The 15958-nt window shown below is 39.7% G+C and overlaps 1 protein-coding gene across 2 annotated transcripts; it reads right to left on the bottom strand.

Annotated features, from left to right (window-relative positions):
* Window positions 1-2858: 2858 nt before the first annotated feature.
* Window positions 2859-15473, bottom strand: sh3glb1a (SH3-domain GRB2-like endophilin B1a). Of its 2 annotated transcripts, XM_042334751.1 has the most exons (11): window positions 15320-15473; window positions 13533-13674; window positions 12615-12743; window positions 11884-12017; window positions 11153-11245; window positions 9749-9787; window positions 7242-7265; window positions 5665-5754; window positions 5331-5431; window positions 4305-4530; window positions 2859-3329 (listed from the first exon to the last, which is right to left on the bottom strand). In XM_042334751.1, exons 1-11 carry the CDS (start codon window positions 15392-15394, stop codon window positions 3222-3224), a joined length of 1161 nt encoding a protein of 386 aa, XP_042190685.1. In that variant the 5' UTR covers window positions 15395-15473; the 3' UTR covers window positions 2859-3221.
* Between the last annotated feature and the right edge of the window lie 485 nt (window positions 15474-15958).

The following is a 15958-nucleotide window of genomic DNA, read 5'->3' as shown; positions in this document are numbered from 1 at the left end:
ATTGCCTATAGTGACCTTTCCAAATTTGCATCCCCCAGAGGATCGAGTTCAAAATCCTCGCTTTCAAGGCCCTCCATGGCCTTGCTCCTTCGTATCTCCATGACCTGCTTACCCCATATCAACCTACCCACTCAGCAGCCTCAGGCCTGCCCCACCAGCAGTAGTCAGGTCTTCAGCCTCTCTGCCCCCACCCTTTGGAACTCCATTCCAGTTCCTCCTCCTCGCCCCCTCCCTTATTTCCGTCAAGGCAATCTCAAAACCCTCCTCTTCGACCACATCTTTTGGCATCCTTGTACCCCTACCTTCCCTGCCGTCCACCCCCGATCCCAAACCCCAGCTTGGGTCCAAATCCCTGACTGTCCAGTGCCTTGGGCTGTTCTCCCAATGTGAAAAGCACTATGCAAATGTAATTTGTTGTTGTTGAGGACACCTCAATAACATGAGCAAAATAGGCAGGTCCTTAATAGCAGGTTTCCATCCATTGTTATTTCTCAGTAACCTACTAGAAACCACAACACTGATTATACTGCAGTATCATCATGTGATGCTGCTATTCTTTGGGTCAAACATCATCAATTACTGCTCCATCCTCAAACCAATGACATTTCCAGACAGCTAATCTTCCTGATGCTACACGCAAACCTACACAGGAATTGGTCCAGTTCTTAGAAATAATACTGAAAGTATCGAACGCATCAGGTACATGTTAGTATTATCAAGTCATTGGTTCAAGAAAATACTTTTGATGTAAGATATATTATATTGCTGTGCACAATTGACTGCCGCATTTCACCCACAAATATACAGTCAATTCACTTTACAGTATATTCTGTGAAGCACTTTGAGAAGTCTAGAAGATGTGAAAAGTGCTATATCAAATGCAAGGATTATTAAGATTGCTGCTTTCATTCTGTTAAGCTGCTGTATTGACACAATAATCTCCTGCATTTAGACTACACTAAGTCCCAAACTGAGTAAAATATTAATTTATGCAACTAAACCCTGAGGTGAAATTACTGTTTTGTAATTGATTCCTCAGTATCCATTTTAGATATTAAATTATTTTATTAAATTCAGAAATGAAATTTGATTTGCCCGACTTATTGAACAATATCTAGGTTTTAAAAGCATTCAGCATCAAATCCAGAATGGCTTGCAGTCCTCAGCAATTGTTACAGAAGTGCCACCATAAAACCACTGAAAACAGTGAGCTGTTATTGTTCGAGAAAAACACTGACAAATTGCAAACCCATCAAAATGAACAGACCATTTCCTTTTGTGTAGTCTTACACAAAAAAAGGCTGTATTTTTTAAAACAAAAAAGGTGATCAAAAGGTGACCACCTGTTGAAAAATAACTAGTACAGTAACTTTGGCTGTAGCATGAATCTTTCAGAGTTCAGCTGCAAAATATACCTCTGCCATGGATAAAATATAGAAGCTAATTGCAATTACATAGTAAAGTGCAAGATAACAATACTGCAAATATCACTTAAATAAGCTACATTTACCACTTCTGTGTAAAGGTTTATACCAGCCCTGGTCATTGAAATGAGAAATGGAGTCCTGTAGCTCAGTGGTTAGAGCACTCGCTTTGCAAGCGAGAGACCTGAGTTCAATTCCAGGCAGAGGGCAAAACCTTGGGCAAGTTTCCTTACTCCACACTCCTAATAATAATCCCTCCAAAAAAACAATAATAAAATTGGTCATTTACAATCCATGACTGTTTGTGGGACACTGCTGTGCGCAATTGACTGCCGCGTTCGCCCACAAATATACAGTCAATTCACTTTACAGTATATTCTGTGAAGCGCTTTGGGACGTCCTCCCGACGTGAAAAGCGCTATATCAAATGCAAGGATTATTATTATTATAAATTGTTTTGTATTTTCTGTGGGCAGGGTGCAATTCAACATTTGTGGTTGTAACTACAGTACTGGGTTCACAATTGGTGCAAAACTCAAGACAAAATGACAATAACAGTGCAGCAATCTTCGATGCTCTTCTGACTCAATAACAGTCCAAAGCATATTTCCTTGCATTCCATTCTCACCCAACCTAGCAGAACAAACCCATTTGGATATCCCATTTTCTTTCTTTTGTGAGGATACATTCTGTTGAACAAGTCATAATTGGAGACTTCTATGTTTCCGACATGCTTCATGTGCAGTTGACAGGAGTAAAGAAGTTTTCTGTGTGTCAAGTTATTGAAAGTCACACTGTGCAGCTCCTGTAAATTTCACATTGGAACAGGCAAAATTATCAGGAGCAGGTTAGTTGTTAGTTAGTTGGTTTGAGTATAAAGAGTGAAACAAACCCTTTGCCCAAGAGTGCAGAAAATCCTCACCTTTGCTATTGCAGGGATTCCATAATCCACTTGGAAGTATTGTTACTACTGAAGTACAATCTTTTGTGATACAAGTACTGTATATCTCAATTTAAAAAATTAAACAAATCTTTTGACGATTTTTTCCAGCAGTGATTTTCACATTTCAAACATGTGGTGCACCAGTTGTATCCCTTCCAGACATTTTCACCATGCTGCAAAAGCTACTTTAATACTAAAGCCATTTTTATTATTTAATTCATAACATTGAAAACAAAAACAAATTTAAATTATGCTTTATGTTGTGGCTGGTCTTAGTTGAATGTGCAAAGGCTGGAATAAATCATTTTGGGGAGGATAAACGGCCTATTTCCGTAATATTTACAGTAGTATCAACTCATTTTATTTGTGTAAATAAAATGGATATCTAGCATTTCTAGGTTCCGTTTCAGATTTCATGTCTTTGCTGTTTTCCTTTTATTCCTACATGTGATTTCATGTGTTTTCAAGCCATTAAAAATCATACACAGACATTATATCCAAGTTGTTTAATAAAGAAATACATTTCCAACTACTACAGTGCGCAAGTTTATGCTTTAGTGAATGAAATATTAAATAGAGGAGAAATCTAAAGCAGAAATCTTGTAGCAAATAATATTCATGGCACAAGAGAATTAACGTTTGAAAAGCAAAGACTTGTATATTCTTTTTAATGAAATGAGTATTTAACATGCAACAGTTGTGCCACGGTTAAGATAGTGGGGATCAGTTTCAGCGACTGGAACTCTTTATAAGACAACTGTGAGGAAGACACTCATAAATTGATTTATACAAAGTTAGCTGCATTTAAATATATTGCAATTACAACCATACTAATGGCTCAAATAGGCATCAGCTCAGTTAAGCAGTTCCAAATATGTAATAGGGACTTTTCCTCTCTGATTTCCTCTTTCACCCATCAACCAATCAGAATCCATTCCTGGCAGACTGTAAACTGTTATTACCTAAAACAAAAGTAAGATCTATTATTAGTATGTGAGGAAGACAATCGAAAGAGCGAGAGAGATGTACAAAACAATTGCAACAAGTGATTTTAATTACTTATAGAGCTTGAAGAATTTTTGACATAAGATGCTATAACAGTGCAAGTTCTCCCTTCCTGCACCTATATTTACCCATCATACATACTGGAATAAATGTTTCATCTGGAAACATTGCATTGAAAGAGCTTTATTCAAGACATCAAGCCAGTCATAAAGAAACAGCTAATGAAACAGTAGATTTAACTGCACTGAGGATAAGGAACATCTGATGAATTTTGTATGGCAAATTATGGCACAATTTGAAATTCCACGTTCGGCTCAATTTCCACTTTTTGAAATAAAAATGTATTAGTAATCGCACTGAATTTATCCATCCATAATTCCACCCTTTCCCACTGAACATAAGCAGGTGTGGGAGCAGTTGAGGTACAACAGTCGTTTTTTTTAAAAAAACAAATGGAAAGTTAACGTCTTGGTAGATGTACACAAGTCTAATTTTCCAACTACTTCTCTTAGGATCTGATTATTTTCTTTGGCCAGACCATGCTTACAGGTAATTGTTCAAGTGTAGAAACACAGCCAATTTATGCACAACAACAAGCAGCCAAGAAGTGAATGACCAATTTAACTGGACCATTTTTGGCCAGGATTCTCAGGGAAACTCCCTTCTCTTCAAATAATGGGATCTTTACGTCCAATAAACAGGCAAATATAACCTTGGTTTAATGCATCATTGGAAGGAAGGCATCCTCAGCACTACATTTGAGTGGCTGCCTAGACCATGATCCAAAGTACCAATGTGGGGTTTGAACCTACAAACATCTGACCTGGAAGTGAGAGTACTACTAGACTTTTTTCTGGACAAGTAGGAATTTTTTTAAAAATAAAAAGTTTCAAGAGAAAGCAGATTTATAAATATAAGCAATAATTACTCACCTCATCTGCTAGAAGTGACAATTCACTACTATCTGCAGCATCATAATCATAGAGAACCCGAGCCTTTCTGGTGCCACTAGGTGGCACTTTATATTCACTGAAACTGGCTGTACCCACTGAACCAGTTGCTGTTGGTAATGAAGATACAGGAAAAGAGGGCACATTTACAGGTAGAAGTGGAGCTGAGGATGTCTGATTGTTGTTGGAAGAAAACGTAGTTGGAAAACTAGAAAATAAAATGATAAATATGAATACAGAATATGTTTAGGGATACCACAAATGCTCATCTCCACTAATAAGCTGTAGTTCACAGAGACTTCTCAGTTACAAACAGATGGAACTGTAGATAGATGAACAGTGGATCTTGGGCACTGATAGATTTTATATTTAAAATGAATATTCATAATTTTACATGTCTAACCTCATAAACAGACCAGACAATAAAGATGTAAAGGATAAAATGCATATCTAACTCATGGCCCTGACCATTACAACATGCTACACATCAGAAAGGCTTTTGACTAATGGACCTCATCATGTCACTTATAAACATCCTCAGCCCTAAACTGGAGTCCGACCAACTAAAACCGTGCTATCGAAAACTATCAGGCAAGCTTTCCCGCTGCTTGTCCAGCGAGGACCACCCTTAACCATTAGGGCTTTGGCTTGCAGGGTTAACAGAAGCTGAGTGGGAAGAATCTCTAACCCCAGTGATTGGTTAATGGCTACACATGACTAGGTTTTGTCATGTTTCCGAAATAAGTTTATTTAGAGACGCAATTTTAGCAAAATGAAAAAGGAAGTAAAGGAAGTTGCAAAAAGTAGAACAAATACAGGAAATAAACTGTAAGAGCATTGCTCAGAGGCTCTACGAGGACAAGGTCATTCTGTCTGAGTGAACTAAAGAAGTTGCATTACAGATCTGCACAAATGTGTATGGAAACTTCTATAAGCTTTCTTATATGTGTTTCAATCTAATCATCTATCAGGTAATGCAAACAATTTTTTATTGAAAACTTCTAGTACCTTCCCAGTTGTTTTTGTAAATCAACCATATACTGGTAACATTGTGCATAGTAGGTCATCTGAGCTTCAACAAAGTCATTCAGACAGCGAAGGTGATGGGCCTTTAAAAAACACAAAAACATCGTAAGAATCAGCTCTTCAATTTTTAATCAAATAGCAAGGGCAAACTTTAGGAAGCATGTTCTGTGGCCTTCAAGTGAAACAATAAATGTCCTGTCTGAAGAGCTGGCATTCAGAGCTTTCACTAATGGACATCAGCAGACAACAGATTAGACTCTTATTGCTCAATGAAACAGCAATACAGTAGAGCTAGCGAGAAAAAGGAAGATCTTACATGTGTACTGCTGATTCCTTCAAGTAAAAGTCTTGTGATCTCTGCTTGGCGGTCAAACTCACTCTGTGTGAATCGCATTTCCCCTTCAGCCTGTGTAAGAAGGGAGACATTTCAGAAATATTGTTGTTTCAATATTTGAAATATAAGGATACTATGCTATTTATCTGAAAGAAAAACACTTTGGGGCCTGTTCAAAGCATTTACCAATGAATCATTCAAAATATTTTTCACTTGCAAAAAAGATCTTAAGCCAGAATTAAATAGTTCAATTACACTCTTTAAACAAACAAAATAATTAGTTTGTTATGAATGATACATACATATAAAACAGAGGAAAAGCATCTTGGGTCAAGGTCTCTTTAAGAGCTTGGTTCTCTCTGGGATCTCAAGACAGTTTGCTCACTCAGCTGTTCACAGGCTTATTACCCTGAACCTTAAAACATTTAATGCAAGTGGATAGCAGCACATTTTGTTATTCGGACTACTTCCGTTTTCAGAACAGTATTTGAGGTGAGCTAAATTAGTTGTATCTACATTTAATCTCAAAATGTAAGCTATTGTAAGTTTAAAGTCAAATGTAAGTACATTTAGAATTTTGGAGCTGAAAGCCTAAAAAATACAATTGAATTGTTGTGACCCTACAAAAGACCCGATAAACTGGATGCATACATAAAGGGACTAGACGGGTACAGGATAGGTGATTGGAGGGTTGGAAGTTCATGTGGAGAATAAAGCCAGCACATACTGTATGGAATGAATGGCCTGTTTCTGTGCTGTATCATTCTCTGTAATTGTATTAATACTCAAAAGAGGATTAGAACCCAAAGTGCATGCATAGCAAAATTTGATTTGAGCTAAAGTGTACACTAATAATAATGATGACTAATAATACAGTATTGACAAAAATAGAAAACAGTATAAAGAGGAAATAGTTTAGAATTCTAATTTCTGAGCTTCAACTGAATTTCAGATAAGTGTTTGTGGACAAAGTAAGCATAATGCAAAATTTGTGTCAAACACTAGTAAAACCAACACCACTCATTACACTATAAAGTGAATGGATGAACTAATGTTTTTTTAAAAAAACTTATCACGCATAAACGTAATGCAAGCTATTAGTGTGGTAGGACACAAGCTCATATTTTTTGCTCCCCACAGCAAATTTCCAAATTTGGGGAGTTGTGGCACTTTTCTACAGGGAACAGTCAAGCTATGCCGATCGCATGCAAACCTATTTGGGTGAGGCTGAAGATTACCATTGGCAGAAGTCTCAGAGCAGCTCACATAAAAACGGGAAGTGTGGAAGAGCCTCATACCTATAATCCAAAGGCAAGGATCTCAGACTTGTGATATATAGTGTGCTTCACTCATTACAATTAAAAAGGGAACCTGTTCACATGCAGAAAACAGCAACTGGAACATCTTTTCACTAAAATAGCACAACATTTTTGATAAACTATGAGAATATTAGATTATCATATTTTTAAACAAATTAAACTTTACTGAACTCAATTAACATGCCCTGAACATCATAGAGGTTTTAAATTGCATACTACCAACATTTACTGTATACTTACTGTTTCCAACTCTTGTGCCCATAGCTGGTAAGCATTTAAACAAACAACAAAGTCACTCACAAGATTTTTTTTTAGAATATACAGATTGTATACAGATTTAATACATTTCAAGTTACTAAACAACGTGAAGCCACCATGATAGTGATGTGTGCCCATGATGACAAAAAGCATTCTTGAATAAACTGCTGCAGGCCATTCAGCATATAAATCTGAATGATTTCAACACTAAAACAAATTCAATTTCATACCATGCTTAAAACATGGTTTGGAGCAGGATTACATTTTCTATTCTATAATGGCATTCATCACTGCCTTCAGCTGTGAGGACGAGTTTGAACAATAAGCCATCATTGCTTGCCCCATAAGCTGAGAGGAAGGGCACTTCTGCAGGGTTGGACCAATTTCCTCTGAGGCAGCCAACAAAAAAATTCATAATAAAATAATAATAATTGCTATAACACCTTTCACGTCGGGAGGACATCCCAAAGCGCTCCACAGGATTTACTGTGAAGTGGAGTGACTGTGTATTTGTGGTTGAATGCGGCAGCCTATTCGCACACAGCAATGTCTCACAAACAGCCATGAAACGATTGGCCCATTTTATTTGCAGGATTTCTGGCCAGGACATCGGAAAAAACTCCCTTCTCTTTTCAAACGGAGGCATTGGATTTTTAACATCTTCCTGAACAGTCAGGCAGGACCTCGCTTTAACGTTACATCCAAAAGAAAGCCACCTCCAACAATGTTACGCACTCCCAGCACTGCACTGGAGCATCAACTTAGACTTTGTGATTTCAAGTCCCGACATGGGGCTTGAACCCACAACCTTCTGACTCAGAGGCGAGAGTGCTAACACTAAGCCAGCCCGATACGCAATTTGGCCACAAACTGGCAAAACTACTCAGAGTAACAAAGCCAAAGCCAGCATAACTATCACAATGGGGATTTCGCTCTACAATCAGCAGTAGTAGACAAAGGTCATTGTATGTTATTAAACTATTCTATATGATATTTATGGCATAACCTTCAAGTGTCAAAGATAAAAGCAGGCACTGTCATCAAAGGAATGGATTTGATATCAATCCATTCAATTTTCAAGAATTCCTGAATTGGTGTCCAGAAATCAAAGCAAATTTTGGACCAATTCATCACTGTATGAGACACTAAATTACAGTGTCATTAAGATCCTTAATAATGAATCAATCACATAAATTGAGACTCTTTCTAATAACTGGAAATATATCACACAGACTATGGGAATTCTGATGCAATGTAAATGTACTTCTAGAACGGAAATTCTAGGAGTGGATAAGAATTCTAAAGGGATTCTTATTAAAGAATCCCATTAAAAGTACTGCATATTAAGCCATCCTATCAATTATCTCAGCTAACCAATGTAGTGAGGAACCTACCATTAATTATTACAAAAGTAATTAAATAGAAGTATTAGCAGTGAGATTTGCTCGCGATTGTTCTAAACTAGAACGTGGCAAAACAGAATTGCATCATGAAACTATATATTCTGAACTGGATCAAAATATGTCTTTTGATTGAGATTCCGTAGCAAGTAGGCTGCCCTAACACTGCACCATAGAATGACAGGATATATAGAAAGGTTTTATTTCAACAGGCTGTTGCCCTACAATATATAGTGAGCAAAAGCCACTATCTCACAAGTTATGTGGGGGGGCGGAGGAGAAATAGAAAACATTCAGAAACTCAAGATCAAATAAAGTTTTAGTTTACTCAAAGGTACTTAGTAGGATTGCCTACTTCGAGAATGTTTGGAAATAAACCTTTGAACTGTTAGAAAAACATTTTAAACTTGAATGGGTTATTCAGCATTGAATGGGTAACACAAACCTATACAACAGTTTCAGATATGGTTCAATGCCAGAAATGGTGATGGAATAAACACAATAAAAACAGAAATACCCACTCTTGCCATCACACGGTGATTACTCAATGGATACCCAGATAGTGAAGTAATTAGACAACAGGATTAAAACAAAAAGTGAATTTGTTTATCATCAGAGATTTTATGCAGCTTGTTTTTCCACCATCTCCTAAAACACTTGTTAAAAATTGGCTCAACACCAAAGTCTAGTTCACCATGCAGTGAATATTTAGCTTAAACTCTCTATTTTAGCATATTCCATTACCTGGGGCATTATAAAGAGCCATTCTATAATTGATGTATATTTTCTGCAACCACATATACATAATCTCTTCCCTAATAGAAAGCCAGACAGAAAAGTTAAATTACAGTATCAAGTCCAGAGGAAGGGCAAAAGAAATCAAGATAAGTTATGTTCAATGTTCTGCTTTTGCAATTAGCTGCTTTGTTTAAGCAGTTTACTTAAGGTAACAAGTATAAACTTGTCTTGGGAGAAACACCTAACTGTAATAGCAAGAGTAAGCATTCAAGTATAAAAAGAGAACACACAAGGCCAACAAACCTTCAGCCATTTTACATGCAGCAAGTTGAGCATGTAAGAGAAATTTACCATAAAGCTGTCTCCTTCAACTTGAGAAGTGTTTAGTTGCTAAAGCATTCAGATAAAGTAGACAAGGACAAGACATTTTTATTAGACAAATTTGAAGNAAAAAACATAATAAGTTAACTTTAAAGCTGAATACCAACAGACTGTATAATTTACAGTATGCATTGATCAGCAATGGAACCAAAGGCCTCAAATAAAGTGTATAGATATTCTAGATATGCTGCTTTGCATATGCTGTGCCTACTTTCAGCATCTCTTTTATGGGATATCAATCCAGGAAGCATTCAATATTCTTAACATCACAAATAAACACTCCCTGTAGATTTACAAAACAATTCCAACAAAGGCATTGTACAATGTAAATTGCTGCGGTTGAACAATTCTTCTACATCATCCAATGAAGTTTCTGGTATCAGTATAAATTCTTTTTGACCCATTCATTGAGACCAAGAAAGCAGAATGAAGTCAACTTCCAGACCTTGTCGAGAAATACAGATCTAGTCCACAATGGGCCATATTGCACACAATATTCACAATTATCCACAATAGCACAGTTGAGGTCAAGATTTCATCAATGTAAACTACTGTATTAATATTAAATGTACCGTAGTGACTTCCCTCACCCCACTACAAAGTATCAGGTTAATGAAGTGCAAATTGGTGCCTTTTAATTGATAGATGTGTAGTTTAACAAACAATCTCCATGCAATGAAACACACTCTTTGCTTAATGAAAGCTTTGAAGAAATATGATTTTTCTCTTTTTGCAACTTCCCTATGATTAATTCCCATCTTCATCCGTCTCATGACAAGATACCTCTGTCACTAAGGAACAGGCAGATGATTTGAGTAAAGATTGTCACCATATCCCCTGTAACCAATTGTCAAGAGGCAACAATAACAACTTGCGCAACTACCCTCCAAGTAGGGTAGCGTCTCAGAGTGCTTAAAAGGCACTAGTGGACTGTCCAGTCATGATATTCCTCCTTCGGGGAGCAAGCGCCACATCAAGACATGAATGAAGTGAGATTCATCCCAGAACACAAAGCTTCAGTGTTCCAAAGTTCACCTTCACAGACTGCAGTTTCCAATTTATTGCATCCCACACCTCAGCTAGAATTTATTGCCACTCCTGGGAGTCGTGTCCTGCATAAGGCCACTTCAGTGTTACGACGATACAACTTGGTGCAGTTCCTTGTATTAGAACCAGAAGATTTGGACTTAACAGGACATCAAATACCAAATAGCACTACTTAATTATGGCTTTTCCTCCATATGTAGAGAGTACTTGGAACAAAATTTATTCTTTAATTTCCCCTTTAACATTGATTCCTCAAGATCATATCAAGCACTCAATATACAAACAAACAACATGGGATGAAGTTCAGCTGTAATGTGCCTCACTTACTGTTGATCGAGCATCTGCTACCTTTGCCTTCTTCACTCTTGCTTTTGCTGCATCTAAATCCAATCTTTTAATCTGCAGGAGCCTGCGTTCTTTCTGAAAAATTTCAATTCTGAGCATTAGTTCATTCACCTATTAGTTATTAACAATTCAAAGTCTTAATGACTGAAATGCTCCAATGTACAAAGATGTTACAGCACAATATACTTCTTCCAATAACTAATACTATTCTTTATTAAATAATATTATCGGTTAGCAGCAATGGTAAAGTGACATCCAGAATGTTTTTCACTCACACCCCAGGTATCAGACCTGATGCTAAACAACCAAGTGGCTTGTCAGAAAGTATGATCTCAATCACTTAATTCAATAGTGACAAACATAATAATAATAATCTTTGCATTTGATATAGTGGGTTGAGACGTCTTAAAGCTCTTCACAGAATATATTGTAAAGTAGATTGACTGTGTATTTTGTGGGCTCAGGATGACATTTCTCTGCTCTATGATGATACATGACAACAAATGGTAGGACAAAAGGTTGACGCCACAATCTATCGGTAGTGTTATGGATTTGAGAAAAAGTCTGAATGTTCCCCCAACCATTTGAATAGTAGCTTGATTTGGCTCAGTAGGGTCTGGGGCAGGGTTGCCCTTCATTTGTTTTCGGATCTCCATCAGAATACAACAATTGTAGGTAGTTCATTGGATAGACTATTTTATGGAATTACTTACAGAAATTGTTCTGTAGTCTCCCTCCAGGAAGTTCCTAAGGGGCGTCAAAAAGCTGATAGCTGATGTTTGTACAAGTTCTCTCTCTGCTACACCAATTCGCTTTTCAGTTTCTCCGCATTTAATAAGAGAGTTGCCTGTCAAAAGAAAGATAGTCAAATTAAATCAGACTTTATTTGCAGAACTTCGACAGCTTTTAATCTGATTTATGTTTCTCTACAATTCACCACGGTACCAACTAGAATTGTACTGATTCAGGACTGAATTGGACAGTGGAATGTCACCTGAAATTATCCAACAGTATTACAGTGGTATGTATCGCCTTTTTTACAAAATGTTTAAGTATCGGTTTGGATATTAGAATGGAGGTTTCCCCAGCAAGCGTTTATTTCCAAGCAAAATTACACTGACCTTGTATTAGTTAAAAAGATTACATACCCAGCAATTTGAGCCATTACCTTGCCATGTACTAATTAAAGACATTCTCCATTGGCAAGGTGTAACAAACAATGTTGCTGCATAGGCACAATGATGCTTTATGGCAGTGCTCATAAAAAGAACAAAGGTTTTCACAGGATTGAAATGAAATTCACATTTTTAAAATAGCCACAATCAAAAAATTGCAATTCTCATATGGCAAAGGCTTTCTTGCTTTGAGACACTAAACTGCTTTAAGAGGATCCAATATCACCAGAGATATTATTATTCCCAGTTAAGTGCTCTTATTTTCTTACCATATGCGGTTCCAGGACCAAAATCATTTCCAGCATCAATCATATACTGTCCCAATAGTTCATGGTTATTCATTCGAGGCGGTGCTTTTCGATCCAGTTTCTCATACACATATTCTTCTATTCTAGTATCTACACATGAAAGGAGAAGCAAATAAATTTGATTAAGCAATTATGCACTAATAGATCACAAGACCTAACAAGGCTTGCTTTAACTTCCTTTAGCTGAAAGGTCACAGTATAAATATTTCATTTAATCTCAAGTCACGACTAAGAATTATGTGAGACTTGCCTTGAGTGAATGTGCAGCAACTGTACAATTTCAGAATTAAACTAACAAGCATTCACACTGATTTACCAACAATTGTTTAGCTGCAATGTAATTGCCTTCCTGGAAAATATTTGTTGCACATGTGTAGAATATGGACACAACAGTCCAGGCATCATTTTGACGGGTATTCATGTGCAGAGTTTGAAAGTAGCAAGGAAATTATAGTTTGGACTCCCGAGTCGATACAAACTATCAGGTATACAAAACATCAACATGAGATTGTGCAATAAGCTGCCGCGTTTCGGACACAGAATAGTCAATCCACTTTACAGTATATCTTGTGAAGTGCTTTGAGACATCTCAGTGACGCGATAAGGCGCTATATTAAATAAAATGATTATTTTTATTAGATATGATTATACTATATACAGTACTACTGTTGTATTACTCTGTTTCATTTGTTGATTATTAGTCACTAACACTTTTGCCACTGGGTCAGAAGATTGTGGGATCAAGCCCCAAATATACATTTCAACTTAAAGAGGTGAATTTTTCTGTATCTTCCCAATCATAGTTGCTGTTAATTCAGTAAAATACAAATGTTACTGTACCCAAAAAATACTCACACAACATACAAAATATAATCTTACTTGGGTTTGGCTGCAACAAAACTTCTGTTTGTTTCATTATTTTCTCAGTCCACTGTTTGGTGTCTTCCCCTTTGCTGAGTAGATTTTCGAGGTGTGCATCCAACTCTGTCTTTTCAGCTTGACCAAACTTCTCCTCTGTAAACTGAATCAGTCAAATGACACAGGTGTAAATTGATTCCAAATTAAACATTAGAAAAATAATGTTCATTTCAAGACATCACAATCTCAACACATCATTCTCATCTCTTCTTGTCTACATCTCCCAAGGAAGCAGCATCACTACAACAAGCTCAAATAAATCAGTAACAGGCAAGTCTAACCCTTCAACCTGAATGTAATGGATGCATTCATAGTGCATTATGGAAGCCTAATGCAGGATATCTACCACTAGAAGTTCGTAGGAACCAATAGTACAAATCCCTCACTGTACAGCACTGTCCATATTCTACACATGTGTAATTGTGTATTGTATCCGGAATATAAAATAATCCCATTTGAAATCCAATGCAACTAAAGGGATGTTCTGTTTAATCATATCCTCAGTTATTATGGTCGTGCACATATAAAGAGATGAGATGGTTATACATGCCTGTACACAAATATATAATTTGCCTTGCTAAAACTTCCAATTTATATTATTATTTACTATTATTACTACAAATATATCTTGAGCATTCTTTTGACTCTTTGAATGCCACTGGCGCTGGATAGAATATAGCATTTCAGACCCGAGCTGGGGTGGGGGGGAGAAGGGAGGGGAAGGGGAGGGTGGCCGATGGCATGGTCGAAGAGGAGGGTCTTGAGGCAGGACTTGAAGGAGGCACTTACATACGGTCCCTTTCCAATTTTTGTTTTTAAAACTCTTGGAAGCCAGATTACAGTAATAGCTGTAGGAAAGGCAAGTTGCAGGCCAGCTAAGAGGATTCCTCCCTCCCTCCCTCCCTCCCTCCCTGAAGGCATCACTTAATTGTTGAGCCAGTTGCACAAGAATCGTTCAGTTCCTTGCAACTATTATTCACGTGTGAGCATTGAGTCAGTTGTCAAAAGAGTCCCTACACACAGTAAGTAAGTCGGAGCTGGAACTTGCGCATCCGCATCGGAAGTCCACACCCAGCCCGGGGGGGGTCTGTGAGCGTCGGATCAGGGACCAGGAATCCCGGAGAACATCCCCAACCCCCGGGCCCCAGCCCCAGGGGGCAACGAGGACAGCTGCAGCACATCCACTGCCGTCTTGGCTGGAGAGCGATCGGACAGAAAACTCCACGGCTCGGCCTCTCGAAGTGGGAGGGGAGGAGGGGGAGAGGGAGGGGGAGAGGGAGGGAGGGGCTGTCAGGAAGCGGCTGTCACGGAACAACACATGACTCCGGCCGCCAGCTGATCGGCATCAAAGAGGGGAGAAGAAAAGAAAGAGAGAGCGCGAGAGAGGCAAAGGCCGCGACTTGAACCTCTCCCCCCACCCGTCACCCCAAAGGCCGAATCCCCCCGTCCGTTGCTGCGACACCGCCTTCCTCCCGGCGGGCGGGCGGGCGGACGGGCCGCCGTAACCCGAGGCCCAACCGCCCGAACTGCTCGCCGCCTTTCCTGCCCGTCAAACCTTGGCCCTCCACGGCCTCGTTTCGCGATGGCGCCGGGTCCCCGACCCGCCCCGACCCGCCACCGCAAGGCCTCTCTCTCTCTCTCTCTCCCCTCCCACCCCCACACACCGAGCGGGCGAGGCGACACGTCCCGGTCGGTTAGTCAGTAAACCCCCCCCTCACACTCCGCCCACCCCACCCCCCGCATTTTACCTGAACTGCGCGGCTGAGGAAAGTGCCGGCATCGGCCGCGAGTTTTTTCACGTTAAAGTCCATGTTCCCGGACATGGAAGAAGTGAAGAGAGCAGAGCTCGAGCCCCGACCCCCGGCCCGCACCGGAAGCTCCCGCCCCGGAAGCTCCCCCTCCCCAGCCAATCAGCGCCGCGCTCGTCACAGCCACCGGCACTTCACGCCGAGGCGCTTTGGGTGAAGAATGGCCTTTTTTTTCACCCATTCCCCCACCATTCCCTCCCCCACCCCAACCCCCACCATTCCCCACCCCCCACCCCAACCCCCACCATTCCCCACCCCCCACCCCCAACCCCCACCATTCCCTCCCCCACCCCAACCCCCACCATTCCCTCCCCCCACCCCAACCCCCACCATTCCCCACCCCCCACCCCAACCCCCACCATTCCCTCCCCCCACCCCAACCCCCCACCATTCCCTCCCCCCACCCCCCAGACACCCCATCCCCTTCATTCCCCACACCTCCATCCCTCACCCCATCCCATCCTCCACCCCAGCCCACCCCATTCCCCCCCCACCCCCCAGATAACCCATCCCCCCCCCACCCCCCCACCCCATTCCCCATCCTTCACCCCATCCCATCCCCCACCCCATTCCCTTCAC

The sequence above is a fragment of the Callorhinchus milii genome, unplaced genomic scaffold (assembly GCF_018977255.1).
Source record: "Callorhinchus milii isolate IMCB2004 unplaced genomic scaffold, IMCB_Cmil_1.0 Scaffold5, whole genome shotgun sequence".
NCBI lineage: Eukaryota > Metazoa > Chordata > Chondrichthyes > Chimaeriformes > Callorhinchidae > Callorhinchus > Callorhinchus milii.
Note: the sequence above shows the minus strand (reverse complement) of the source record. Positions and strands in the feature narration are given on the sequence as shown.

Excerpts from the sequence above, each read along its gene's own strand:
- sh3glb1a (XM_042334751.1), bottom strand. The coding sequence starts at position 15,394 with ATGTCCGGGAACATGGACTTTAACGTGAAAAAACTCGCGGCCGATGCC. Across the intron at positions 12,018-12,614 it reads TGGTCCTGGAACCGCATATG|GCAACTCTCTTATTAAATGC; the intron begins GTAAGAAAATAA and ends TTCTTTTGACAG. Across the intron at positions 7,266-9,748 it reads TTGAAGGAGACAGCTTTATG|CTATGGGCACAAGAGTTGGA; the intron begins GTAAATTTCTCT and ends AATGCTTACCAG.